The sequence below is a fragment of the Aquarana catesbeiana genome, linkage group LG10, assembly GCF_042186555.1.
Source record: "Aquarana catesbeiana isolate 2022-GZ linkage group LG10, ASM4218655v1, whole genome shotgun sequence".
Classification (NCBI taxonomy): Eukaryota; Metazoa; Chordata; class Amphibia; order Anura; family Ranidae; genus Aquarana; species Aquarana catesbeiana.
Genome location: NC_133333.1, coordinates 20,608,677 through 20,636,242, shown reverse-complemented (window position 1 = coordinate 20,636,242; position 27,566 = coordinate 20,608,677). Strand labels below are relative to the sequence as shown.

At 41.7% G+C, this 27,566-nt stretch overlaps 1 protein-coding gene across 1 annotated transcript; it reads left to right on the top strand.

Annotated features, from left to right (window-relative positions):
- Positions 1-445: 445 nt before the first annotated feature.
- Positions 446-26,306, top strand: LOC141110428 (phospholipase A2 inhibitor and Ly6/PLAUR domain-containing protein-like). Its single transcript, XM_073601773.1, has 5 exons — positions 446-580; positions 6,570-6,686; positions 10,088-10,237; positions 20,304-20,444; positions 21,822-26,306. Exons 1-5 carry the CDS (start codon positions 529-531, stop codon positions 22,022-22,024), a joined length of 663 nt encoding a protein of 220 aa, XP_073457874.1. The 5' UTR covers positions 446-528; the 3' UTR covers positions 22,025-26,306.
- The last annotated feature ends 1,260 nt before the right edge of the window (positions 26,307-27,566 follow it).

Genomic DNA, 27,566 nt, shown 5'->3' with positions numbered 1-27,566 from the left:
AACGTTTGGTAAAATAAAATTTAAGTTTTATACAAATGTTCAATTGTCTGTTGTATATGTGCACCTAAATAGTCCCTCTTGTTTTGTTTTTTTTTTTCTTTGTTTGGCTTTTGTTTTTTTGTTTTTTTCTTTGTTTGATATACATTACTAAACTATCAGTGTTTGTATTTGTATTTTTTTTTTTTTTATACTGTTGCTTATGCTCAGGGGTCTTGAGGACCACAGATCTTGAAAAAAGAAAATAGTATCTACGCCACAGCAACTCTTAAGGCGTTTTTTGTTTAAAAAAGCAAAACTGGAACATGGGTTTGTCTCTACATAAGAAATATTCGGTAAAATGCAGACACACGATCATGACATGTTTGTAACGGAATAGAAAAATGACTCTGCAAAGTACACAGAAAGAAAGTATCTCAGCTATGTTAGTGATGGATCTTGACACCTCCCCCCACCCCACCCTCGGTGTAGTATATAAGAAGAGGTTTTGTAAACTGTCCTGCACTGGATGAAATCCAAAATCCTTCCATCATGACAATGGCTTTAGTAGGTCTGCTGGTTCTCTTTGTTCTCGTACCTTCAGGTAAGGATTCCAATCATTTTGAACTTTCAATCAGCAAACGTGTATTCATTTTTTCCAATGCATTCATGTTTTAAATCGATTTGATTCTTTTGTATAGTGATTTGTGGTATAAACCGTCACATATGTCCTACATTTTTCAAATGCTCTATATACATGCCGAAGAACTATGTTCTCTGCATATTTGCCTTTTGTTTGAATTGATTTTATTTAATAAGCCATCAGTTATTAACTTTTTGTCCAATGTACATATATTCAACAATCTAACTTCCTGTTGGTAGCAATTTGTGACACAAACCATCCGATAATTGGTATATTTTTCAAAATCATAAGCATGCTGTGAAAATATGTTCATTGTGTAGTATTTATTTTTCTATGACCATTTATGTATTTACATTTCTAAACACAAAAAAAAATCAATTTCTTTCTTTTTAAAAAAAGAAAAATTAAAATATTTTATATATATATATATATATATATATATATATATATATATATATATATATATATATATATATATATATATATATATATGTATGTATGTGTGTATATATATATATATACATATATATATATATGTTGTAGGCCAGTTTACAAAACCTCTTCTTATATATTACACCGAGGGTGGGGTGGGGGGAGGCGTCAAGATCCATCACTAACATAACTGAGATACTATGTTTCTGTGTGTATGTGTGTGTGTGTGTATATATGTATGTATGTATATATATATATATACACACATACACATACACACACACACACACACACACACACACACACACACACACACACACACATTGAGGAAAGCTGCACCCGGTCTGCCGTTAGTGCAAAGCAATCTGGTCTTCCCACTGACCACACATATAAGCAAAGAGTCCAAGGGATTGCTGCACTTAAAAACTTTGTTTATTGGTTCAAAAATTTGTAAAGGTACATCTCAGGAAGTGTTCAAAAAAGATTTCCGTTTCGGGCTTGCATGCTTACTCCCTTCCTCAGATCAGAACACATCTAACATTGTGATCACAGACATTGCAATTTGACGTTCTTCCAAAAAAAGTCACATATGGAATCAATCTATGGTTAATTGCTCATTAGTTGTTAGAATATCAGAATTTATGAATGGTTGAGTTCTTATGATAATTGAATTATATATATAAAAAAAAAAAAAATATATATATATATATATATATATATATATATATAAATCTTCTATTTACGGAAAAGGCGAAGTTATATAGGGTTTTTATACTCATAAAAGTTTATGGTGATATAGGCTTTGTATGCATTTCTTGGGAGAACTTCATCTCACATATGGATATAATATAGAGTAAGTCGATCATTCGCCTCCCCCATCGTAAAAGATAAAGTTACAATGTTTTCCAAAGACACAAAGTTTCAGTATGTTAAGAATATGAGCTGTTTCTTTACATTACTATATTTCTTGATTAGGATAATATTAAGAACACTGCATTTTAAATATATGTATACTGATATGTAGGATTTTATATGTCTAAAGTATAAACATGTATATATTGTAAGTTAAGTGATTCTTATTTTAGCTGTTTTCGCATAGTTCATAGCCCCACCCTTAGGAATGTTGGAGGGACTGAATTTCCTGGTCTTTGAAGCTTTAATTTGGGCCAGGCTCTATGGAAAATGGCGGGGGTTAATTGGAGACAGGCTGTGGGGAAAGGGACTCATACACTTCAGCTCTGCTCAATGACACACAGACACACATCTCAAGACATACACACAGACATATCTGATTTAAACTTCATTTTAAGAATAATCTATTTTTGTATTCTACATTTTGACATTGTTTTTGTAACATTTTGCTAAGAGCCCATTCACACAGGGGCAACACGACTTCCAGCGCGACTTTCGGAGGCAACTTGGACACGACTTGAGTATGAATCACAGCACGACTTGGAGCAACTTACAACACAACTTGAAGTCGCCTCCAGGACAGGGAACTTTACAAGTGGCCAATCAGAGCTTATCAGCTGTGTGTGAGAAGGAGGGGCTGGCTGTTTAGTGGAGGAAATTACTTTCTGTTTCCTTTCTGCTTCCTGTAAAGTTGCCTCAGTATGAACAGTGATCAGACTTGGAGGCAACTTCCATTGAAATCAATGGGTACAAGTCGCCTTCTAGTCAGATTGAAGTAGTACAGGAACCTTTTCTGAAGTCGGAGCGACTGCAGTAGTGTGCATTAAGACAGATCCATTCACTTACATTGATTTTTTCATGTAACGCGACTTGAGGCGACTTGAAGTCGGATCCAAAGTTGCCCCTGTGTGAATGGGCTCTCATTGATCATTAAATCAATTTTGGAGTTTTTACAGGAGAACTTAACGGATTTTTCTTGGAACTTTTCTCATCAATATGAATTATTGAAATATAGTTATTAATACAGTAACAACTCGAATTTTACATTAGTACAATTGTATTCCTTCGTTCATTAATCATTTCACATCACTGATACACAAATGGTTAACCATGAAGAAACTCATCTCATTATTCATTCAGGAACCATCACATTGTTCTGTAAAAAAAAAAAAAATATATATATATATATATATATATACAGGGCTTTTTTTCAGGGGGAACTTGGTGGAACTGAGTTCCACCACCTCTGGCTCAGACCCTTTGGTGCCTGCTCACCACAATCACTTGTAAATACAGAAGTCTGGTTTCTCTGTTTACAAGTGACAGCTCTGCACTCTGTATGTAATGCAATCCTGGTATTTAATGCCCCTTTAAGACCCTCCTACTGTTTTCGTGAAACTTGACTGAACACACCCACTATCTGATGTGATTTGGAGGGTGTGTGTAGGGGGACGGGTTTTGTGGGGCCGTGGTTAAGTTCCAGCACCTATTGTTTGTGAAAAAAAGCCCTGCATATGCATATATATATATATATATATATATATATATATATATATATATATATATATATACAAAAGGATATTGTGAAATACCTTTTGTAGATGATATATTATAAATCTTAAAACTAGATAAAGATCCAGATCTGTATTTAAACCTTTTGGAATAATAGTATTAAGAAAATGTATCCAATAAGCCTCACCAGGGGAGGGCTGGCAGCCTTAAGCCTGGGGGGCAAGTTTAGCCGAGTGGCCCATTGTACCACCGAATCAGCTCACCATCCATGGCCACCTGGTTTTATAATGGCTATTGATGTTATGAAGCAAGACAAATATGACACAGCATGGCCCCGATCTTGGTAAAGAGCGGATGAAGCGGCTCTTTAACCATGTCATCAGCTGTGTCCAATAACAGCCAATCACATGTAAATGACAGCGTGTGAGGAGAGGTGAGCCAATCAGCGGCATCTCAACGCAGGGGAGACAGATAATTAGGGCACTAAATACAGTGCAGCCCTAGCAGTGCCCATCAGTGACACCCATCGGTGCCCATCAGTGACACCAATCAGTTCTGCCTTTCAATGCTCATCAGTGCTACCCATCAATGCTCATAAGTGCCCAAAAGTACCACCCATCAGAGCCACCCATCAGTGGCACCCCCTATCAGTGCCGCCCATCAGTGCCACCTATTAGTGCCAATCAGTGCTGTCCATCAATGCCACCTATCAGTGTCACCTATCAGTGCCACCCATAAGTGCCGCCTATCAGTGCTCATCAGTGCGACCTATTAATGCTGCCTATTGGTGCCCATTAGTGCTGCCTATCAGTGCCTCCTCATCAGTGCCCTTCAGTAAAGGAGAAAAATTACTTAGACCCCTTTCACACTGTGGGCGTTTTTCAGGCGCTACAGTGCTAATAATAATTCCTGCATATCGCCTGAAAAAAGCAGCTCCATTCACTCCAGTGTGAAAGCCCGAGGGGTTTCACACTCGATCGGTGCCCTGGCAGGGCGCCACAAAAAATCCTGCCAGCAGCTTCTTTGGATCTGTGAACTCACCGCTCCCTCCACATTGAAATCAATGGGGCAGAGCTGCAATACCGCCGGCAAAACGCCGCTCTGGCGGCGTTTTGCGGGCGGATTTAACGCCTTTTTGGCTGCTAGTGAGGGGTTAAAACTGCCCCGCTAGCGGCCGAATAGCGCCGATAAAACAACGGTAAAGCGGCGCTAAAAACAGTGCCGCTTTACCGCTGACGCCGGTGGCGGCACAGTGTGAAAGGGGTCTTATTTACTAATTAAACTTTTTTTTTTTCAAAATGTTCGGTCTTTTTTTTATTTTTTTTAGCAAAAAATAAAAACCCAGTGGTTATTAAATACCACCAAAAGGAAAACTCCATTTGTGTGAAAAAAAGGACAAAAATGTAATATGGGTACAGTGATGCATGACCACGTAATTGTCATTAACAGCGGGAATGAAAATGTGTGAGTTTAGCTGAACTCACACTTTTTATTCCCGCATGTCAGTCTGACTTTGGGGGCGATTTCAGGGACATCTGTGTGGGTTCCTGCATGGAAATCGCACCCCCAAGTCGCCAAAAGTAGTACAGAAACTACTTTTGGGAAACGGTGCAGCAAATGTGGCGTCACACCAATTCGGACGGTGCCGTTGCTTCCGATTTGGCATGCAATTTGTCAGATCGCATGCCAAACCGCTCCAATGTGAACCAGGGCAAAGTGTGAGAGCGCTGAAAGCTGAAAATGATCCTGGGCAGGAAGGGGGTGAAAGTGCCTGTCAGGCAAGGGGTTAAATGATAAGGATGAGGGAGAGGAATTTGGGAGAGACAGAGTAGAAAGGAAGAGAGGGGGGAGGGGAGAGTCTGGTCACCGCTCACTCACTTACACAGTCCCAGTAGGAGGTTCACTGGCTCAGTCAGCGTCTTCATGAGGTGACATTGTGATTTGTCACTGCTGACTTTAAAGTTTCCCGCCCGCACATCCCCTTCACAGCACACAGGCTGCATCCAGTGTGGGCGGGCACAAGGAATAGGCAGAGCAGATCCCTTCTGCCATTAGTTCAGAGGACGGGGGAGGGTTGTGCTCTGTGTGTGTATATATATATATATATTATTTTTAGGTTTTTTTATGCCATTTTTTAGAGCCCTTGCACACTGGGGCGGTTTGCAGGCGCTATTGCGCTAATAATAGCGCCTGCAAACCGCCCCGAAAGTGCCGCTGCTGTCATCCCAGTGTGCAAGCCCCGAGGGCTTGCACACTGGAGCGATGCGCTGGCAGGACGGTAAAAAAAGTCCTGCCAGCAGCATCTTCGGAGCGGTGAAGGAGCGGTGTGTATACCGCTCCTTTACCGCTCGTGCCCATTGAAATCAATGGGACGGCGCGGCTATACCGCCAGCAATGCGCCTCTGCAGAGGCGCTTTGCGGTGGTATTTAACCCTTTCTCGGCCGCTAGCGGGGGGTAAAACCGCCCCGCTAGCGGCCGCATACCGACGGTAAAACGCCGCTAATAATAGCGGCGTTTTACCGCCGACGCCGCCCCCCCGCCCCAGTGTGCAAGGGCTCACTATTTTACAAAATATTTATAATTTTCTTCACACAAATAGAGCTCTCTTTTGGTGGTATTGGATCACAATTTTTTTTTTTTTTTTTTTTTGTGATATAAATGAAGAAAAAAGAAAAAAATGATTTTCATTTATACCACAAAAAAAAAAGAATTGCTGTGATCAAATACCACCAAAAGAGTTCTATTTGTGTGAAGAGAATGATAAATATTTTGTTTGCATGACCACACAGTAGCAAAAAGAATGGCCTGGTTAATGAAGGCAGTAAAACGTTTTGCAGCTGAAGTGGTTAAAGGAAATCCTGTGCTTTTCCGGCTGGCCCCAACTACAGGAGGCGGAGACATTGGGGCTCCACCCACTCAGCACAGGAATTCAGCACTCCCAGAAGTTTTCAGAGTCACCAAGATTTTCATTGGGTGTTTTCTAGCAGTCATTTTAAATGTGCATTTTTATGGCAATAAGACAGTTAGATGTACTGGTTTAAAAAATACTTTTGAGCTAAAAAAATTATTCTTATTTTTTTTTTTTTTTTTCAGGGTTTTCACTCTCCTGCACTAAATGTTTTACTGGCAGTAGCGACATCTGCACAGGAAGCTCAGAGACCTGCCAGCCGGGATACAGTTGCATTACCTCATTATCTGTGACAACATTAAGTATGTGAACTCAATTTATTATCTTTTTTAATAGTATAATCATGCTTTAATTTTTTTTTTTTTTTCCTGTGTGTGTCTCCTGTCATTCCATCATTCACTTCAACATAAGACAGCCACAGCACAGCTAAGTCGGGGGGGGGGGGGCAACCCAAAGAGTATCCAAATCATTTCAGGGGTCCAAAAACAACCTCTCTATCAAGGCTTGATTGAAAACAATGTGAATGGACTGGAAGTGAACTGGCCCTTTCACCCTTTCACTGCCAGATCTGTTTTTTTTTTTTTTTTTTTCCCCTCACAAGGCTAAAACGTAAATTTGGGACTGAAGATTAGTTAAAAACCCTATTTTATTTCTGAAAGCAGACACCCTGGAGAATAAAATGGAGATGGTCCAAATTTTCTAACCACGAATGACAGCGGGGGGGGGGGGTGCTTTCCTATACAGGGTGGATGTCCTGTCAGGAAGTGCCGATTACGGGGGCCGCACCGTGCTCTCTCACCGGTTGTGTTCACAGCTGGTGCCTGATCAGTGTATCGGCTTGCCATATGACCGCCGTTACGACTCGCAGCAGGTCACATGACCTTTGTACACAATGGATGAATTCCTTTTATGTCATCCATTATGTACAATTGCACACCTCCCAACATTTTGAGATGGGAATGAGGGACACCTACTAGCAAATGTATGTAGTCATAGGACACGCCCCCTGCCACACCCCGCTTAAAGGAGAATTAACCACAAAATAAGGTTAATTAAATCCACACGGGCTTTTTTTTATCACTATTATTCTTTTTAATTGGCTTTTAAAATTTACAAATGCAGCAATTTAGAAATTGGATGAAAGGTTTAGCACTGGGAAACACTTTTTGAAAGATAAAAAGTGCATTTTATATACAACTATATAGATCAGACCAAAATGAGGGACAAATGAGGAGGAAAGAGGGACAGAGGGACATTGCTCCAAATCAGGGACAGTCCCTCGAAATCAGGGACAGTTGGGAGCTATGCAATTGTGTTGCTAGCTGTGATTAGTCAGTTTGATCACATGGTACAGACAGGGCCAATCACAGCCCACCTGTACCATGTGATTAGACCAATCACTGCTAATCACAAAAAGTGCTTGCTTAAAGTAATGTTTGCTTATAGCAGTAAATTACATAATGTGTTAACCACTTAAAAACCAGAAGGATTTACCCCCTGCGTGACCGGGCCATTTTTTTGCGATATGGCACCGCGTTACTTTAACTGACCGTTGCGCCGTCGTGGGACGCTGTACCAAAATAAAATTATTATTTTTTTCCCCCACAAATAGAGCTTTCTTTTGGTGGTGTACAATATTTGTTACTTTCTGCTATAAAACATATCCAATAAAAAATGTAAAATAAATTTAGGTCAATATGTATTCTGCTACATGCTTTTGGTAAAAAAATACCAATAAGGGATTATTTTATTGCATTTTTATTTTTTACTAGTAATGGCGGCAATCCTTTTTTTTTTTTTTTTTTGTGGGATTGCGGTGGACAGATCGTACACCTAACACTTTTTTGGGAACCAGTGACATTATTACAGTGATCAGAGCTAAAAAATATGCACTGTTTACAGTGGCAGATCACCGTTCTGTCTCTCTGGGGAGCGGGGGTTGGCTCCCCCTCTGGCCAATCAGCGTGCCTGCCTCCGCTGGCTTTTGCACAAAATGATGTCGTTTCGCGCAATAGAGCCAAGTCAAGGCAAGTGGTTAAAAAGAAAAAAAATATATATTCTGATCACTTCCCTAGAGTAGTACAATGTTACTGTGGTAAAAATGATATTGCTCTGGTTAATCCTAAAGAAATGTCCCTGATCACCGCCACACCAGTTATATGATGACGCTGTACTGCACTGGTGAACGTACGTTAAAAATGTCTTAATTTTGAAAATAACATGGCAAATAACATGGCAAAAAATTACAACTTCAAAAAACCAGCCGTGCCTCTTACTAAATACCTTGGACTGTCTACTTTCAAAAAAGGGGGTGATTTGGGGGGTATCTGTACTGTCCTGGCATTTGTGGGGCTTAAAGGGGTTGTAAAGGTTTTTTTTTTTTTTGTTTTTTTTTAATAATAACAAACATATCATACTTACCTCCACTGTGCAGCTCGTTTTGCACAGAGTGGCCCCGAACCTGGTCTTCTGGGGTCCCTTGTTTGCTGTGTCAGCTCCTCCCCGCAAGAACTATCCACCTTCACGTGAGCTTCCTCGCATGGTGTTGAGTGCTTGCGGACGCGCTCCCGTGATACAGTCGGCGGCCATAGCCGCTCACTGTATCACTTGGCCCCACCCCCCGGCGCACCGCGTCATTGGATGTAATTGACAGCAGCGCGAGCCAATGGCTGCGCTGCTTTCAATCCATCCACTCTAGCCAATAAACGGCCAGGCTGAGCGACGAAGAGGACATCGGGGGCGAGCGCAGCAAGTTTAGGGGCTCAGGTAAGTAAAACGGGGGGGCTGGGGGGGGGGGCGGTATTGTAGGATGTTATTTCACCTTAATGCATAGGATGCATTAAGGTGAAAAAACGCGATCCTTTACAACCCCTTTAAGAGATGAGAGAGGCCATTAGTACATCAGGATTAATCAATCTTCAGATATATCCCATAGTTTTTTGGACTCTATAACTTTCCTACAGACTAAATTATATACACTGATTTGGGTTATTTTCACCAAAGACATGTAGCAGAATATATGTTTGGCTAAATTTATGAATATTTTATGTGTGTGTTTTTTGTTTTTTTTTTGTTTATATAGCAGAAAATAAAAACCCCAGTGGTGATTAAATGCCACCAAAAGAAAGCTCTCTTTGTGTGAACAAATGCAGGGGTCACAGAAAGCGACTGGGTCGATGTACAGTCACCAGATCGCATTTCTTTGGAAAGCCAATGGTCAGCTTGCAGAGTGTGTAAAACCACCAACGGCCATACAATGTACGGAGGAGGCAGTAAAAGGGTTAATGGTATTTCTTCCAGTGTGATTGCCAGCAGCTGATTTGGCAGCATTTTAGGTAGGTGGATGTAGAGAAGGGTAATATATTACATGCCTAACAGTTCATGGAGAGGGCTAAGGGGAGGGGCAGAGGAGCTGGGCCAGCACTGAATTGAATTAGACACTCCCTTGTGGGGAGAGGACAATGACATTCAAAGAGGAAGAGGGGGGTGCTAGGGAATATAATCTTCTAAAGTTCGCAAGCAAGTTCAAAGGCACATTGTACTGTAAGTAAAAAAAAAAATACTTGATTTTTCTGTGCTGTTATTGGCATTTTTTATAGTCAGTGACAGGGTCTCTAAAGTCAATATATAACTTATGTGCATTTTTTTTTCTATCATGGATGCATTGCTGACAGAATAATATTCACAAGCTATTTATATTCAGGTTCAGGCAGCGCGTCTTCATTTCTCACACGAGGATGCGCCCCCAACTACAAATGCAACGTCGCTGGAAGTCTAACCTTTGCAGACGGCAGGGTCTCAGTCTCAGCCTTGTGCTGTAACACCGACAACTGTATGACCGCCATACCGACTTGTAAGTACATTCCTAAATTTTCTTTCTCTACCATAGATGTCATAGTTGCATAGCTGGTAAGGTTGAACAAAGGCGCCACCAGTCTAACCAGTCTATCTACGCCCCATGAAATGCCAGTGTACAGCAAACATTTTTTTTCCAGCATCGTGTGTGTAATATATTTTTACAATTTTTTTTTGTATGTATGACATTTTTAAGATGTATACTTTTTTGCGCTACAAAAAAAAAAAAAAAAAGTATAAATTTTAAAAATGTCATACATACACAAAAAAAATAAAAATAAAATAAAAACCCCCAGTGGTGATCAAATACCTCCAGAATAAAGCTCTATTTGTGGGAAAAACATTCTAAATTTCATTTGGGTGCACTGTAGCATGACCGCGCAATTGTCATTCAAAGAGAGAGAAAATCGGCCTGGGCAGGAAGGAAGTAAAAGTGCTCTGTATTGAAGTGGTTAAATTAAGTGTGTGTGTGTGGGGTTCTTTTTTTTTTTTTTGTTCTTTTAAGTTATACTCACCTGCTTTGTGCAAGGGTTTTGCACAGAGTGGCCCCGATCCTCCTCTTCGAGTGCCCCTTCCGAAAGCCGTTTTCCCTGGGGGCACTCGTGCGGGCGTGCTTCCGAGTCCTGCTGCTGCGTCCATTGACTCAGACAGCAGGAGTTGGCCCCCGGCTCCTGTGTCACTGGATTTGATTGACAGCGGTGGGAGCCAATGGCTCCTGCTGCTATTAATCTATCCAATGAGGACCTGAGACAGCAGCTGAAGCTGCTGTGCTCTTCCCCGTCGCTGGACAGATCGGGTTCAGGTAAGTAAAAGGGGGGGGGGGGGGGGGCAGCTGCAGCACAGGAGGTTTTTCACCTTAATGCCTAGAATGCATTAGGTGAAAAATCTTAAGGGTTTACAACCACTTTAACTTTCATTGTGTGTAATACAGGTTTATTATGCCGTGAAAAAGGCATCCTTTTTTCACTGAATGCCATTCTCCTTAAATCTGAATGCCAGGCAGGTGATAAAAAACACCACCTAATGCAATAAAATTAAAAAATATTACATAAATTGTATATAAAATACAAACTAATGTATTAGCCCCTTGTAATGATCCTTTACAGCACCAATCAGTTTAGGAGAGGGAGAGGTGGCATCGGAAACCAATAAACATGTGCAATACGCTTCAAATTCGTTAACACATTTCTACAAATGTGTTAATTCGGAAATTTTAGAATTAACGAAAAAACCCGTTTAACGAATATTCGGAAATTCGAAATTTGAAAATTTGAAAATCTAAAATAATTTAATTACCAAACTATTAAATTATAGGTATTGGAATTTCCTTTAAAATTTGGCTGTTAGTGAATGTAACGAATATGAAGTTACGAGATATCCGACATAACGAATGCCGCATCTAAACGAATGGAACGAAAACTACTTTTTATAATTAAATGTGTTTAGATGTGGCATTCATTATTTCGGGTTAACTCGTAATTTCATATTCGTTACATTCACTAACAGCCAAATTTTAAAGGAAATTCCAATACCTATAATATAAAAGTTTAGTAAATGTTGAGTTGTTAGTTGTTTCAGATTTTCATTTTTATGTCCGAGTTTTCAGATTTCAAATTTACGAATTTACAAAAAAAAAAAAACGAAAACTAACATTTTCCAGCAGTGCACATGTCTAGAAAAGAAACAGGTGTGCTAGGAACTTGCTAAGAGATTACTACATCCATCTTTTGCTTCTCGTTTACGATCCAATCACAGGATCCGAGCAGGCAGGTGACCTAGCTGTATGAAAAAATTAAATTATATGAGAATATATTAGTGTGCAGACCTGACAACATCCTATTTAATATTAGAAAAATTCATGCAACGAAGTGCATATGGGAGACGCCCCTTTGGACTTTAAAGGCAGGAAGAAAGATGATAAAAAAAGGTGCTTCGGAATAAAAGGCAAGCATATGCCAACTTTATTGATATTACCACAATAAAAGGTGTCTAGAAGACAAGAGAATATACAGTAGACAAAATAATTGTATTGAAAATGAGTTGATATAGAACATATAAAGCAAAGATTAAATATTGAATATTGAAAATGAGTTGATATAGAACATATAAAGCAAAGATTAAATATTGAATATTGAAAATGAGTTGATATAGAACATATAAAGCAAAAATTAAATATTATCACCCAATGCCATCAAACCCAAGCAGCCAGCCCAATCAAAGTGGGTGAAATGAGGGTAGGTGGCTACAGTGTGTATCCCAGCATGTTTCGGAGAAGACCGTAATCGGACTTATATATTCCTTCTTTAGGGGAGTTTTTACACAGATGGGTAGAAATTTTTCTTGTCTCTATAACATAAATATATGAATATATATGAGTAATCAACAATAACATAGCAAAGAAAGGGACCTCAAGATCTGGTCCACTTGTTGCTACGATATAAAGTATCCAAAATTATAGTACTTACATAATCAAACTCATGTGGGGAATAAAAACATACAAGTAAAGAGGTCACATACTTTCTAATACAAGTACATCAGGCTCATATCAGGAATATGAAGTGTTGGGGTAACAAACGCTTTAAGTCCCATCAGAGAAAAGTCAGGTCTCTGGGCTGGGTGTATTGCTTGGCAGAGATGTGTAAATCTTAGGACTGGTTGGACAGAAATACAAATGCCTCAGCAATAAAATAAGTCCCCATATAGGTATTTCAGTGGTGTATTTAGCTGATTGCAGTTTAGCTTTAAATGTAGCCTATTATAATATAATCTTGACATGTTACAGAGCATCATCAGATCTAATAAGTTATGATAAGTTGGGTTACAAATGTTTGTGGGAATAGGTTTACCTAAAATTTATAGAACAGAAGCTGGTAAGGAATGTCAGCAATGTTTGATAAAAAGCCTATCCCACACCTTCCTCAAGTGGCTATGTGGGGTTTTTGGTGGTGTTGGTGTTACCCCCCCCCCCTGGTCTGCCACATGCATATCTCCCACAGTAGGGATGAACTCCCCCCGGTTCGCAACAGAACATGCAAAAAAATTCTTAGAACACTGTTTAAAGTCTATGGGACATGATCGTGAAAATTCAAAAGTACTAATTTTAAAGGCTTATATGCAAGTTATTGCCATAAAGTGTTGGAGGACCTGGGTCCTGCCCCAGGGGATATGTATCAATGCAAATTTCTAAAAACTGACGTTTTTTCGAGAGCAGTGATTTTAATAATGCTTAAAGTAAAACAATAAAAATGAAATATTCCTTTAATTATCGTGCCTGGAGGATGTCCTTAGTATGCCGGTAGAGTAGCGCATTTCTCCCGTGTTTAGAATACCACAGCAAAATTACATTTCTAAAGGAAAAAATGTCATTTAAAATTACTCATGGCTGCAATGTATTGTCGGGTCCCAGCAATATAGATGAAAATCATTGAAAAAAACTACATGGCCCTTTGGGTCTGGTATAGATATTAAGGGGAACCCGCACCCAAATTTAAAAAAAAATGGCGTGGTGGTCCCCCAAGCAGTATACTCTGAACAGCAGTATATATACTATATGGCCTGCCCTATATACTCTGCAGAAAATTGGGCCTTTAGGTGTTGGTGGTACCAGAACACTGTAAACCCTCAGTTAATCTTGGTGGGCGCTGGAACGGGCCCTGCTGTGAAATACTATATCAAAAATTGTAATTGCATGCCCCTGTTAAACAGGGGCAGAAAAATTAGGCCTTGGGGGGTGGTGGTTCCCTAAAACAAAAATATTGTTGGAAGCTAGCATCAAGATTGAGGAGAAATAGGATAAGCAGTCTTCAAGGGATACCACATCCATTGCAAATTCAATCAGTTACATTAGCATCAGGTGCTTGATAGCTGCTGATTCAAGACTGATTCATTTTTATGAATGAGAGCCTATCAACGGAGTCTGTGGACAGGCGCACTCTTTGGTCCATCACAAACCCTCCAGCAGCACTGCATGTGCGTTCAGAAAGCACGCTGGATGCAGGACAGGCCAGTAGCTCAATTGCATATTGAGCAAGTTCTGGCCAGTGGTCCATCCTCAAGACCCAGTAACCCAGTGGATGCTCTGTTGGAAAGGTCTCCAAGTCAGCTTTATAAGATTTATTCTTATACTCTCTCTTGGTTTTAGGTTGATATGACAGTAATTCCTCTCTGTACATTATCAAAACCCTTTCCAGTCCCTGGTGTATAACAGATTCATTATAACCTTGGTCCAATAAGCGCTGATGAATGACCTTGCATTCCAGCTCAAAGGCTGAGTCTGTTGAACCATTTCGTTTGGCTCGAATAAACTCCCCATAAGGGATGGCATTGATGGTGTGGGATGGATGACAACTGGCTGCAAAAACTGAAGTGTTACCAGAGCATGGTTACCTATAAGTGCATGTTAAAACATCACCTGTAGTTGGATCGCCCATTGGAGTGATGTCTAAAAAGTTGATACTGAAAGCATCATGCTCAATTGAAAAATGCAAATTTAGCTGATTGTCATTAAGGCATTTCCAAAATTCATGCAATCCTATAGTGTCACCATCCCACACCATCACGAGGTCATCGATATAGCGACCATACCATACAATCTGCCTGGCAAAAAGGTTGCTGGGAGAGAACAAAATTTGTTCCTCCCACCAACCCATGTAGAGATTCGCCATGGACGGTGAGAAAAACTAGATCGCCCCAGGGATTAAACCTGAGGTGGGATCTGGACTTGCACTTACATTAAGAATGCCTCTCCCCAGAGCCATCTCTCTCTCTCTTCCTTTTTTTCTTCTGGTTTTTTTTTTCACATATCTGGATTATTAATTTTTTATTTTATTTTTTATTTTTTGAATTTTATGGTGTGTTTCTTAAAGCAGATGTCTATATGTGTATAAATGTATGCACGTGTGTACATGCGTGTGTGTACATACATGTGCATATTGTCACTACAAGGTGTGTGGAAATTAGTGGCATACACATGGATCACCCTACATGTATTGCAGCTGATTCTCTTTTTTGGATAATTGCCTGCGGTCAATTAAGACAATCAATGGGTGGAGCCTGTGATCTTTAGAGCTACTATTTATTTCAAAGTTTTATGCCTGTAATGTGGTTATGACTAAGGCCTTATAGGCTGAAATGCGTCAACTGACTTAATCTGCGTTTGTTCACTGTGGCTATTCAATAAAATGAAGAAATGTTAAGAGCAACAACCGGAGTGCAGATCATTTTTTCTACATTACTCTACTCAGCCAGCGACTGTGGATCGAGCACCTGGGAGCTCTGCTATCCATGTGGTGTATGGCAAGTAGCACTGACTTTTCTGTTTATGTTTTGACTACGTTTACTCTGTTTACCCTTTTTTTTATTATTAAACAAGTGATTTAACTATACTTCTGTCTCAGTCATATTCATGGTTTCTGACAAATCCTCCTCCTCTTCCTGGGGTGGGCCTGCAGGAATGCTATCTGGATAAAGGGGGGCCTTGAGAGGTAAGGAAGTCCTCCTCTTCCTCCCGCTGTTCTGCCTCAAGTGCCCTGTCCATGATTCCACAAAGCGTGTGCTCCAACAGAAAGACTAGAGGGACAGTGTCATTGATGCATGCATTGTCGCTGCTCAGCATCCTTGTGGCCTCCTCAAATGGTGACAGGGCAGTGCATGCATCCTTGATGAGTAACCACTGGCGTAGCAAAAAGAAGCCAAGCTCCCCTGACCCTGTCCTGGTGCCATACTCTCACAGGTACTCATTGATGGCCCTCTGCTGTGTGTGTGCAGCTGCTGAAGCATTGCCAGCGTTAATTTCCACCTGGTGGGCATGTCACAAATGAGGCGGTTGGTGGGCAGGACGGGCATTGTATGACCGGCGGAAATAATCAGACTTTTCTGGCCTGCCTCAGGAGATCCTGTAAGCCTGGGTACCTGCTCAAGAACTGCTGCACCACCAAATTCAGGACGTGTGCCAAACATGGAACATGGGTCAAGTGTCCCTGTCGGAGGGCGGAGAGAAGGTTGGTGCCATTGTTGCATACAACCATTCCTGGCTGAAGCTGGCGTGGCGTCAACCACCTCTGAGCCTGCCCCTGCAGAGCTGACAGAATCTCTGCCCCAGTGTGGCTCCTGTCCTCTAAGCAGACCAACTCAAGCACCGCATGGCATCTTTTAGCCTAACTGCTTGCGTAGAACTTTGAGCGCTTACAGAGCACCGCTGGTTCAGAGGACAAATCTGCAGAAGAGGCCACAGAGGAAGAGGGGGTGGAGGTGGAGGAGAGAGCTGTGGCAGAATCACCACTAGCATTTTGTAAGCGTGGTGGCAGAACAAGCTCCAACAACACTGAACCCTGTCCTGCATCGTTCCCAGCTGCCAGCAGAGTTACCCAGTGCGCCATGAAGGAAAGGTAACGTCCCTGCCCATGCCTGCTGGACCATGAGTCAGCAGTAATATGCACCTTACTGCTGACCGCTCTGTCCAACGAGGCCAAAACCTTGCCTTCCACATGCTGGTAGAGGGCTGGAATGGCCTTCCATGAAAAGAAATGGCGTTTTGGAACCTGCCACTGAGGTACAGCACATTCCACAAATTCACAAAAGGGGCAGAGTCTACCAGCTGAAAAGGCAGCAGTTGCAGTGCTAGCTAATTGGCCAAGCTAGCATTTAGACGCTGAGCATGTGGATGGCTGGGACCAAATTTCTTTTTATGGTTCAACTGGGGTAGGGAAATTTGCCTGCTAAAAATCAGATGGTGGTGTACTGCTAGCAGATTGGCTGCAAGTACTTGAGACACCTATTGCTATACCTTCATTCCTCTCAGTGCAGGTTTTTGAGAGGACTGGAGGTATAGTAGGGTTGGAGATCCCAGATGAGGAACAAGGAGAAGTCTGCCTTTTTCTTTGATGTGGGTCTTTCAAGTGCTGTTGCCAATGGACTGCATGGCAGGTCGCCATATGTCCTCCTCCTGCAAGTACTCCTCCTCTAGCAGCATGTACCTGACACTGTGGTCGAATAATTCTGGGGACTCCTTCATGCATGATGGTGGGGCTACGGAAGGAGTGACTGTGGATAAGGAGCCAGTAGAATAGGCCGATTTGGCAGCTGCCTTGGAAGGCAAACTACTCTGAGCCTGGGTGACAGAGGATTAGGAGGATGAGGATGGCTTTGTTATCCACTCCACCAACTCTTCTGCATGTTCTGGCTCAATAACATGGCCAGCAGCAGAAAAAAAGGACAAGCGTGCCCCACGGCCACCTGCAGAGGATGCACCATGTCCACGACCAACACTGACTGTAGACGGAGGCTGCTTGCCCTCTTTTAGTGGCCTGTGAGCGTCTGCCTCTCCTTGGTGGCCTTCCGGACATGATGTATATTTTGTTTTGCAACACCACACTACACTGTATTAGATACTGTGTACACCACCAGAAGTGTAGTAGAAACAGTACAACACGGAATGCACTGTAGATATACCCTACACTGGATGCAGAGTGTAATATCTATATATATATATATATATATATATATATTATGCAGTGTGTGTGTGTGTATAAACATAGCCACTAACTGAATAACCTGCCTAATCTGAATCACGCTACAGGCTGTCCCCTACTTACAAACATCCGACTTACAAATGACTCCTACTTACAAACGGAGGGAGACAACAGGAAGTGAGAGGAAATCTACCCCTAGGAAAGGAAATTCACTCCTGTAAGAGATATTATGGGAAAAAGGTGTCTACACTGATGCTTTATCACCAAGGCTGGTTTCCACAACAACCCAAATTTTTCAAAATCCAGTTGTCATTGGGACAAAGTGAGGTGAAATCTTCTGAACAGGGGCACAGACAGCAAAACAAACCTTACAGGGTTGTTAACCCTTCCCTATGCTATCCAAAAAGCTTAAAAATTTTATTTTTGGCTGGAGCTACACTTAAAAATTGTACCTGTTCCAACTTACAAACAGATTCAACTTAAAGTGGGGTTCCACCCAAAAAAAAAAAAAAAAAACTACATGAAAAATCCTTAAAAAAAACACAAAAAAAATTGGATATTTTTTTTTTTTTACTTACCTCTAAATGCCTCTTGCTACGGGGTCCCTCGTAGTCTGCCTCTTCCAGTGCCTGGGCTGGTGACATCACTTCCCCCTCGGCACAGGAAGGGCTCAGCTCTGCTCCCTCCCTCCTGTCAATCATCTGGGACCCATTACAGGTCCCAGGTGACTGAGCGGCCAATCACGGCGCGCTGCGCCGCTCGCGCATGCGCAGTGGGTGCCAGGCTGTGAAGCCACAGCCCGGCACCCACAGTTGCAATGCCGGCGCCGCTGAACGGAGGGGGAGATGAGCGGGGCTTCGATCCCCCGCATCTCTGGACCCTGGGACAGGTAAGTGTCCAATTAAAAGTCAGCAGCTGCAGTATTTGTAGCTGCTGACTTTTAATTTTTTTTTTTTTTTGACTGGCCCTCCTCTTTAAGAACAAACCTACAGACCCTATCTTGTTTGTAACCCGGGGACCCCCTGTATCTCTCTGTCCACACCAACACTACACACGGCCGCCATGTAAGCAGCCTTATATAGTGTAGGGCATGGACTTAGTCCCCTGTGCCAAAATTGGCCAAAGCATGCAGGTCAGGTGCATGCTTTGGCCAATTATCATACAGCAATGCACTGCTATCTCGCAGTGCATTATGGGGCGTTCCGCGGCACTCAAATTTGCCATGAACGCCCCATAATGTTGGGCGAACACCCGATGTTCGAGTCAAACGTCAAGCTCATCCCTATCCCACAGTATATATCTGGTCTCCCACAGTACACAGAACATGGAAGTGTAATTATAGTAAATCTAAAGGTGGGGGGGGAGAGACTCTTTAGCAATACACACCAAATTGAGCATGTGCAAGCTGACTCCACTAACGTTGTCTTATCCAGACATGTTTTGGGGACAACTTTTTTTTTTTTTTTTCTATGCTCATCTGCTGGGAAGGATAGATAGCTTGCGTATATTGTATGCTTATTTTTTAATACTATGTATGTTTTGTGTATTGTTTTCCTGAAGTTGTTAGTAGTTTGTAACGCTTTTCTTGTTTAGCACATTAATATACTGCACAGGCTTTTATGCTTTACCGCAAAGTAATATTAAAAGACAAAGCAAAATGGCAAAGTGCAACATACCATAAATATCTCAAACATATATAACTTATGAGATATTTATGGAAAGTTTCACTTTTTATTCTTTTGCACATTAGCCCTGAGAAAGGCTTTGCCCACAAAAAGCAGTGGCTGTATTTGATCTTAACCAACAAACATTTCAAAAAGACATATGAACGTTTTCACGAAGTGCTGCTGAATAATACCCACCCTGCAGGTTTTGCATGTGGTGAAATCTCACTTTGTAAAGATTACCCAGTCACTAAGCTCTGGGGACAATTCCCTTGCAAAGTGCAATTTCCCATGCAAAGTGAACAGCCTATTGGCCTTTTAGTAAACCAACCCCTTGTAGGATCCACAGGATTTTTCAGTATTTACGGAAAATGCTGTTAGCATGAAAAAGAAAAGAATATTAATGAAGCCACATCTAAGGACCAGTAAGCTGCAATATATAACATTATCATACAGTGGCAGGACAATGTCATCTACAGCCCAGGGCAAACATAACAAACTGCCCCCCCCCCCCCCCCCACCTAGATGTACAACCCTCCTAGCATACAGTAAATGCTCTTCCCCATACCAACACATTTTCCCTCCTAGAACAATTCTTACCTCCTGCTGCCCCGAATCCCCCCCCCCACTCCCCCCCCAACGCAAATCTCTTGGCAGCACCCCCACTCCCCACCTCACATGATACCACAGGGCCCAGGGCAGCCGCCCCTTCTGCCCACCCCTTGTCCCGGCCCTGTTTGCATATGTAGGTTTAATTCATGGATCTCTCAGGTAACAGACTATTTTAGTTGATTCGTAGTTTTGAAATATCTATAGCCAAATCAGACTTTTCAAATGTGAAACCAGAAATAAAACTATTGTATATTCTGCCTTCTGCGTCACCATAAAGTCAAATTGTAACCATTGCAAATTTTTTTTTTTCTTTTTGCAGTGCCAGCAGCTAACAGTACCTTAAACAATCTGAGCTGTAGCACCTGTGCCTCGGCTACAAGTGACTATTGTAGCTCCTCGAACACCCTGCAGTGCACCGGCCTTGAGACCAAATGTGGACGACTGTCTTTGTCTACTACAGGTACATTCTATGTTTTGTGACGTGCAGAAGCATGCCTTGGCTTCCAGGAGAATAATATGATGTTGTATAATGACATTGATGGGAATCTGTCTTCTGGGCACATGGGGCTTACCCCTCTTTAAATAAAAATAAAAAAATCAGGTTGGGCTTTAAAATAAGATTAGAAAAAAGGTCAAAGATGGGATTTTCCAAATGCCTGCCAACACAGCAGCAAGCTCATCTAGAAAGTTGGGACTTTTTTCAAACGCAATTTTTTGGGAAATACACTTCAAAGAAATAAAAAAATATATATATACTTTTTTTTTTTTTGTTACGCCGAGTCAATAGATACTTAACATTGCATGCTTTAAAACTGTGCATGCTTGTGGAATGGAGGCAAACTACGGTACTTAAAAATCCACATAGGCAATGTTTTAAACCTTTTTAAAGGGTAACCTTTTTTGAGTTAGAGGAGGTCTAGCGCTATAATTACACTCATTCTAGAAGGCCATCCTGGAGGTTCACCTAGAAGGCCATCCTGGAGGTTTCTTCTGGGCACATGAAACTTGCTTTGACCCCATTTTATAAAAAAGTTGAACTTTAAAATGAAACTAAAGAGGACTGAAGAGGGGATTTGCCAGAGCAGCGGGCTCATTTAAAGTTCTTTTTACTCAGGCTGTTAAACACTAGTACATGTGCCTCATGTGATTGTCCTTATGGGGTCAGGGGGTACTTCTGCTTCTTATAGTAAGTTAAAGTAAAAAAAAAAAAGTTTCAGCCAATACTGCCCTGTCCTTAGAGTCTGGGAGGCTGCTTGAGAGGAAAGTGGAGTGAGGACCTCCCCTGGATGTCCTCTCACCTGGGACACCAAAAACCCGACCATCACACTGATATGAGCTTGTTGGACATCCCATCCTAAAACCATGATTAATATTATAGAGCTGGCCCCCTTTGTCGGTATAACATACCCCTTCTTATCTGGAAAGGCACACAGGATTTAGCAAACTGTATTTGGGAATCTTTGCTCATCCACCCAAAAAAGCAATGGTGAGGTCAGCTGCTGAGGTTGGATGAACAGTCCTGACTCGCAGTCAGTGTTCCAATTCATCTCAAAGGTGTTCAGTAGGGTTGAGGTCAGGGATTTCTGCAGACCACTCTAGTTCCTTCACACCTAATGTGTCTAACCGTCAACAGCAAATTGGGTAACAGGCTGCATAGACAGGCAATATGGGGGAAAAAGTCAAATATCCAATTATACATGTGAGTAATTTTATATAAGTGGCATCTTTGTTTTAGTGTTATTGCCTTGCAAGCTTTTTTTTTGTTTTTTGTTTTTTTGTGTCGTACGTTCCATTTTTTTTTTTTTTTAAATGTTGTTTTATGTTTTTAACCCCACAGGAGTTTTTACATCAGCATCCATCACCCGTGGCTGTGCTACGCCAAGTGTCTGTAACTTGAGCGAAAACAGGATGGTGACATTTGAAGGCTCTACTCTAAACTCAGTCGTGACAGCCTACTGCAGTAATGGCGGTTTCAACCACCACAGCTCATTTTATCTGCTCACCTTCCTAGCTTTCTTCCTATTTAAATTCTTATTTTAAAGACGTTCTTGTGTCTACGCCTACATATGGTAAAGGTAAATGGTTTACAGTAAAAACCAATTGCTTAAAATACGGTATAACACTTCCCATTACAGTGGAACTTTAGTTATAAAATTAAGTCCCGCTAGATCACTTCATGCTGCCCCTTTTGCAGGTATAGGTATGTAAAACAGAAGTGCCTCTACTGATTAAAATCCAGTAATACTACCTCACCCTTCTCTGCACATGCTCAGTTGGACGAGTGTGACGTCCATCATAGGAGTCAGGTCCCGGAGGCGGGACATTTTGTACGTCATTCGGCCACGCTGGCGGAAGATCGTTTCCTGTTGCCCCGGCTCAGGGCTAATAATGCATTTAGGAATTTTGAGACCCCCCCCTCTTCCCAACGCCACTGCTCTCGACTATGTTTAGATCTTTTTACCACTCATGGCGCACTATTTTAAATGTCATGTGAAATCATGGAAGAATATTAATTCATTTGGATTTTATTTTAACATATATTGTGATCAATACCCCCCTTTTTTTTTTATTTAAATTTTTTTTCATACTTCTTAAAGCGGAGTTCCACCCAATTTTTAAATTTTTATTATTTTTTTTAAAAGTCATCAGCTACAAATACTGCAGCTGCTGACTTCTAAAATAAGGACACTTACCTGTCCAGGGCGCCAGCGATGTCGGCACCCAAAGCCGATCTCTCTCTTGGCTCTCGGGTGCTGCCGCCGCCATCTTTAGCAGGGGAATCGGGAAGTGAAGCCTTGTGGCTTTACTTCCTGGTTCCCTACTGCACATGCGCAACTCACGCTGCGCTATCCCACTGGTCCCTCCTGTCTTCTGGGACCTGTGTGTCTCCCAGAAGACAGCAGGGGGGAAAGGTGGCACCGGAAGTGGCGTGGATACCCGCGGCTGGCTTGGGTATGTATGCCCGAAAGTGGGAGCAAAATACCTGTATTAGACAGGTATCTGCTCCCCCCCTGTAAGATGCCAAATGTGACACCGGAGGGGGGGATTCCGAAAAGCGGAAGTTCCATTTTTGGGTGGAACTCCGTTTTAGTTGTGTTATTTTTGCCTCTGGTACAGATCTTTTAAAATCTTCTAGTGTTGGAACCTATTGGCTCCTTATAGTGTTTTAAAAGATTTTATCCCTTCTCAACTCTGCCCAAAATAAAACAGTTTTGGCTGGAGTTCAGCTATTTTCGTAATGCAGTGTAAAATCTCAATTTATTATTTTACCACAACTAAGATTTATAGCAATATACATAAAAAAAGTAGCCAAAAATCTCCATACTTTGCATTTTGGGCTATTTAACCACTTCCCTACCGGGCCATTGTAAAATGACGTCCTTGACTTTGTGAAGTGATATCTGATTTGACTGTAGCCGTATAGGCATCATTGTAGCTACAGGCATCATTCAGATATCATTCTTTCCAGCTAGCGGTTCTGTGCACGATAAGAACGATTATATCAGCAGTTCCGCCGCTTGATCGTTCTTTTTTTTTCCAATTTCTCTTTTTATTTAAGTTGTCTTACATACAGGGAAATAAACAGTTCATTAGTCCATTGCATCCAACATAAAAACTCCCAGTGGGTCCCTCCACAATCCAATACACAACCTTACTCCTGTCTTAAATTCATCAAAACCTAAGTATAGTTGAAGTGGTCCATGTTCTATCTTGTCGTTGGTCCTACTTAACCTCTATGCCCAGACAACATTCTTAACCTTTTTCTTTTAAGAATACCTCAAACCAAAAAAAAAAAAAAGAAAAAGGGGAAATAGGAAAAAAGGAAAGGGTGGACAAACGATCCAGAACCGATGTTGCCCTCAGCAGGGAAGATGGAGGTCCCCATAGGGCCCCCCTCCCCTCACTTTTTCAGATAACTTTAGGGTTCAAAAAGGGAGCTCCCTTCCTCCAAAAGTTTAAATCGATTCCATTGAGCCCAAATTTCTAAATATATCTAATTTCGGTTTTGAGCCGATAATATCATATCCTCCATCTTATTAACCTCTTCAATTGGTGTAACCCATCCAAGGATTGTTGGGGGTCTCGTGTCTCTCCACTGCCGTGCAATGCACAATCTAGCAGCGTTAATGAGATGGTGCAGGATTGATTTACTATATGTTTCCCCCGGTATGTTCGAAACATGTAACAGAAATAAAGCTGGATCTTCCTGAAGATTATACTCAGTACATTTTTGTGCTATCCGCCGTACCTCCCTCCAAAAATACTCTAGCTTCTGGCAAGACCAGAACACATGGAGTAAGGTCCCTCTTTCTTCCAGACATCTCCAACATTGGTCAGAGATTGCCGGGGAGTATTAATTAAGTAATGAAGGTGTACGGTACCATCTTGTCATAATTTTAAAATTCGTTTCTTGGGCTCTAGTAGATATTGAAGATTTTAATGCGAAATGTATAATCTGCCTGTGTTGTACCTGAGTAAACGTCCTGTCTAATGTCCTTTCCCACTTCCTTATATAGGGAGGTACATAATACATTTTCGAAAGTAGATGAGAGCAGGGACCCGTCTCCTCGCATAATTGTTCTAAGGGAGTCAGTGGTCTTTGAAAACTGTCCGGAGATGGTAGAGTGTTAAAGTGTCTCAGCTGAGCTCCACTACAAAAGTCAAGGCAAAAACGGTCATTAGATGAGGTCAGCACTGGCAGTGAGGGCCATGTCCCGTTAATTGTTTGTATAAAATGCGAGGCCTGATAGCATTGCCAATCTAAGAGTTTTCTAAAAGGTCCCTCCTGTAGCCCTGGGGGGAAACGTGGATTCCCTACAATAGGATACAGAGGTGAGTTAACGGATAATAATTGAGTAGTGAAGCATATCCGAGAGCAGATGCGCAGAGTAGGGCCCAAAGTTGGGTGCTTTTTAAGAACGGGACTCAGGTCTCCAAAGCACCAAACCGCCCGATGCAGTGGGATCTCGCACTGTGATTGCTCAATCTTTGGCCATATTTTAAAACTTGCGTGTCTACACCAATTTATTAGTCTTGCCAAATGAGCCACCTGGTAATATTTCTGCATATCTGGTACTGCTACCCCCCCCATACTGTTTAGACATGGTCATTAAGCGACGTTGTAATCTAGGCCTTTTATGGGCCCAGATAAAGTCAGTTATTAATGCTTTAATCTGTTTAAAAAATTCTGAGGGTATATGAATGGGTAGGGTTTGAAAAAGATAAGAAAATTTAGGCAGTATTTATCATTCTTATAGGCGACGGGAGGGACGTCCCCCCCCCTCCTGCCGCCATCTGGTGCTTCTCAGGGCTCTCCCGTGCCATTGGGGGCCCGGAGAAAGAATCGGCCAGCGCCGGATGACAACGATAGAGATTTCCGGTGACCAGATGGTCACCAGTCATCTCTATGACCATCGGAGGCCCGGGCACGACGTTGTGACGTCACGCCCGGGTTCCCGGATGTAAGCAAAGCTGCGATCGCGGCTGTCAGCATGAGATTGGTGAATTTTTTTCTCGATCTCATGCTTTCCAGCCTGGAGGAGAGATGTGGGGTCTTTTTGACCCCGCATCTCTCCATAAAGAGGACCTGTCACAATAGATTCCTATTACAAGGGATGTTTACATTCCTTGTAATAGGAATAAAAGTGATAAAAAAAAATAAAAATGTAAAAAAAAGTGTAAAAATAAAAAAATTAAGTAAGATAAAAAAAAAAGTAAAACGCCCCTGTCCCCGGTAGCTTGCGCTCAGAAGCAAACGCACACGCAAGTCCCGTCCACATATGTAACTGGTAACCTGTAAAAATTTTCAAAGCGTCGCCTATGGAGATTTTTAAATACCGAAGTTTGGCACCATTCCATGAGTGTGCACAATTTTAAAGCGTGACATGTTAGGTATCTATTTACTCGGCGTAACATCATCTTTCACATTATACAAAAAAATTGGGCTAACTGTTTTGTTATTTTTTAATTTATGAAACAGTTTTTTTTCCCAAAAAAAGGCGCTTGAAAAATTATTGCGCAAATACTGTGCAAGATAAAAAGTTGCACTAACCGCCATTTTATTCCCTAGGGTGTCTGCTAAAAAAACATATATAATATTTGGGGGTTCTGAGTTTTTTTTCTAGCAAAAAAATGATGATTTTTACATGTAGGAGAGAAGTGCCAGAATAGGCCCGGTATGGAAATGGTTTTTAAATGTTTTTTTTTTCTCAAATTATCTTTGACTGGTTTTGTGTTGATCAGTAAAGGGAATGTGTAGTGGTTTTGTAAATGTATTTTTTATTTGTAATGCTCAGGGCTAAAAAATAAAATGTTAAAGTTGTGTGTGGGTTTTTTTTTTTATTTTATTTTTTGCTGATATCTAAAAATCTTTCCACCCCTCTCAGAATTGACCCCATTATGTTTAAAATCGAGCTAAATACCTGTGGGAGGGTCTACAGACTTTTATTCAGTGTAATACAGACAATGGTTTGGCTCTGGAGTCTGGATCCACCCACTTTCCTGTCATTTTGCTTGATTGATGTCCTCTCTCTGCTCCCTCCCGAGACTTTAGAGTGTAGCTGCTTCCCCCTTCTGCCCCGCAGCATGTTTCAATGGTCAGAAGAGTCGGCAGAGATAAGAGCACTTCAGTCAGTGACTAAGGTAGGAGAAGTCACTGATAGTGTATGTAAATGTCCTCTACATATTACTATATGGATGTGACAGCACACAGGCATTACTGGTATAGTAAAATAAAATCAGAGCTAACATCGTGAATGAGACAATGAAACCTTCCATTCACATCTACTTGTATTTTCATACTGAAGCCCAGAGCTCTTCAGACATGGACAGAACTTTGCTCCCCCATAATTGGTGTATAACCTAGTACCCCTATAGCAATAATGTTCCCTTTATTGTAAATAGAGTATTACAGGATCATGTGCCGTACAGAGTCATCACGCGTGTACGGGGATGATGGGACTGTATAGGAGTACAGTTACAGAGGGATGGTGGGGGGGAGGGGGGGTGGGATCAGTGACAGAGGGATGATTTGTATGTACAATAAAGGAGACTCTGGGGACATATCGGGAGTCACTTTAGATGTGGGGTTGTTGTCAGTCTCCTCTCCTATGTACTGTACACAGGTATGCTCTCTACACCTAGCACTGTGTACATTTCAAAGAACAGACACAGGTCACTATGCTCCTCACCATGTCTCCTCTTCTGATATAACACAGTGCTATGTGTAAAGAGATTACCAGTGTTCATTTCTGGACATGAATTGTTCAGTGCCTCTCCACCCCCCCCCCCATCGGCTGGAGGAGACGCTGATATAGACTTTAAATGGGGGGGAGGGGGATTTGGAGGACACAGGAACATAAAAGCCCAGGGGAGAGGTGTTGGAGTCTCCCAGAGGAAAGCTTGCAGATAACAGCCAGAGAAAGGTGAGGATGTCACTGCTTGTATCACACGGTCTCTCTGCTTCTGGGTTTTAGCTGGGGACACGCTTCCATGGAAACTGAGGCACGTGAAGAACGTGCTTGTTCTAGATAGCAGCCCCGGTGTGCACCTCTTCACCAAACACACCCACGTGTCCTCCAGA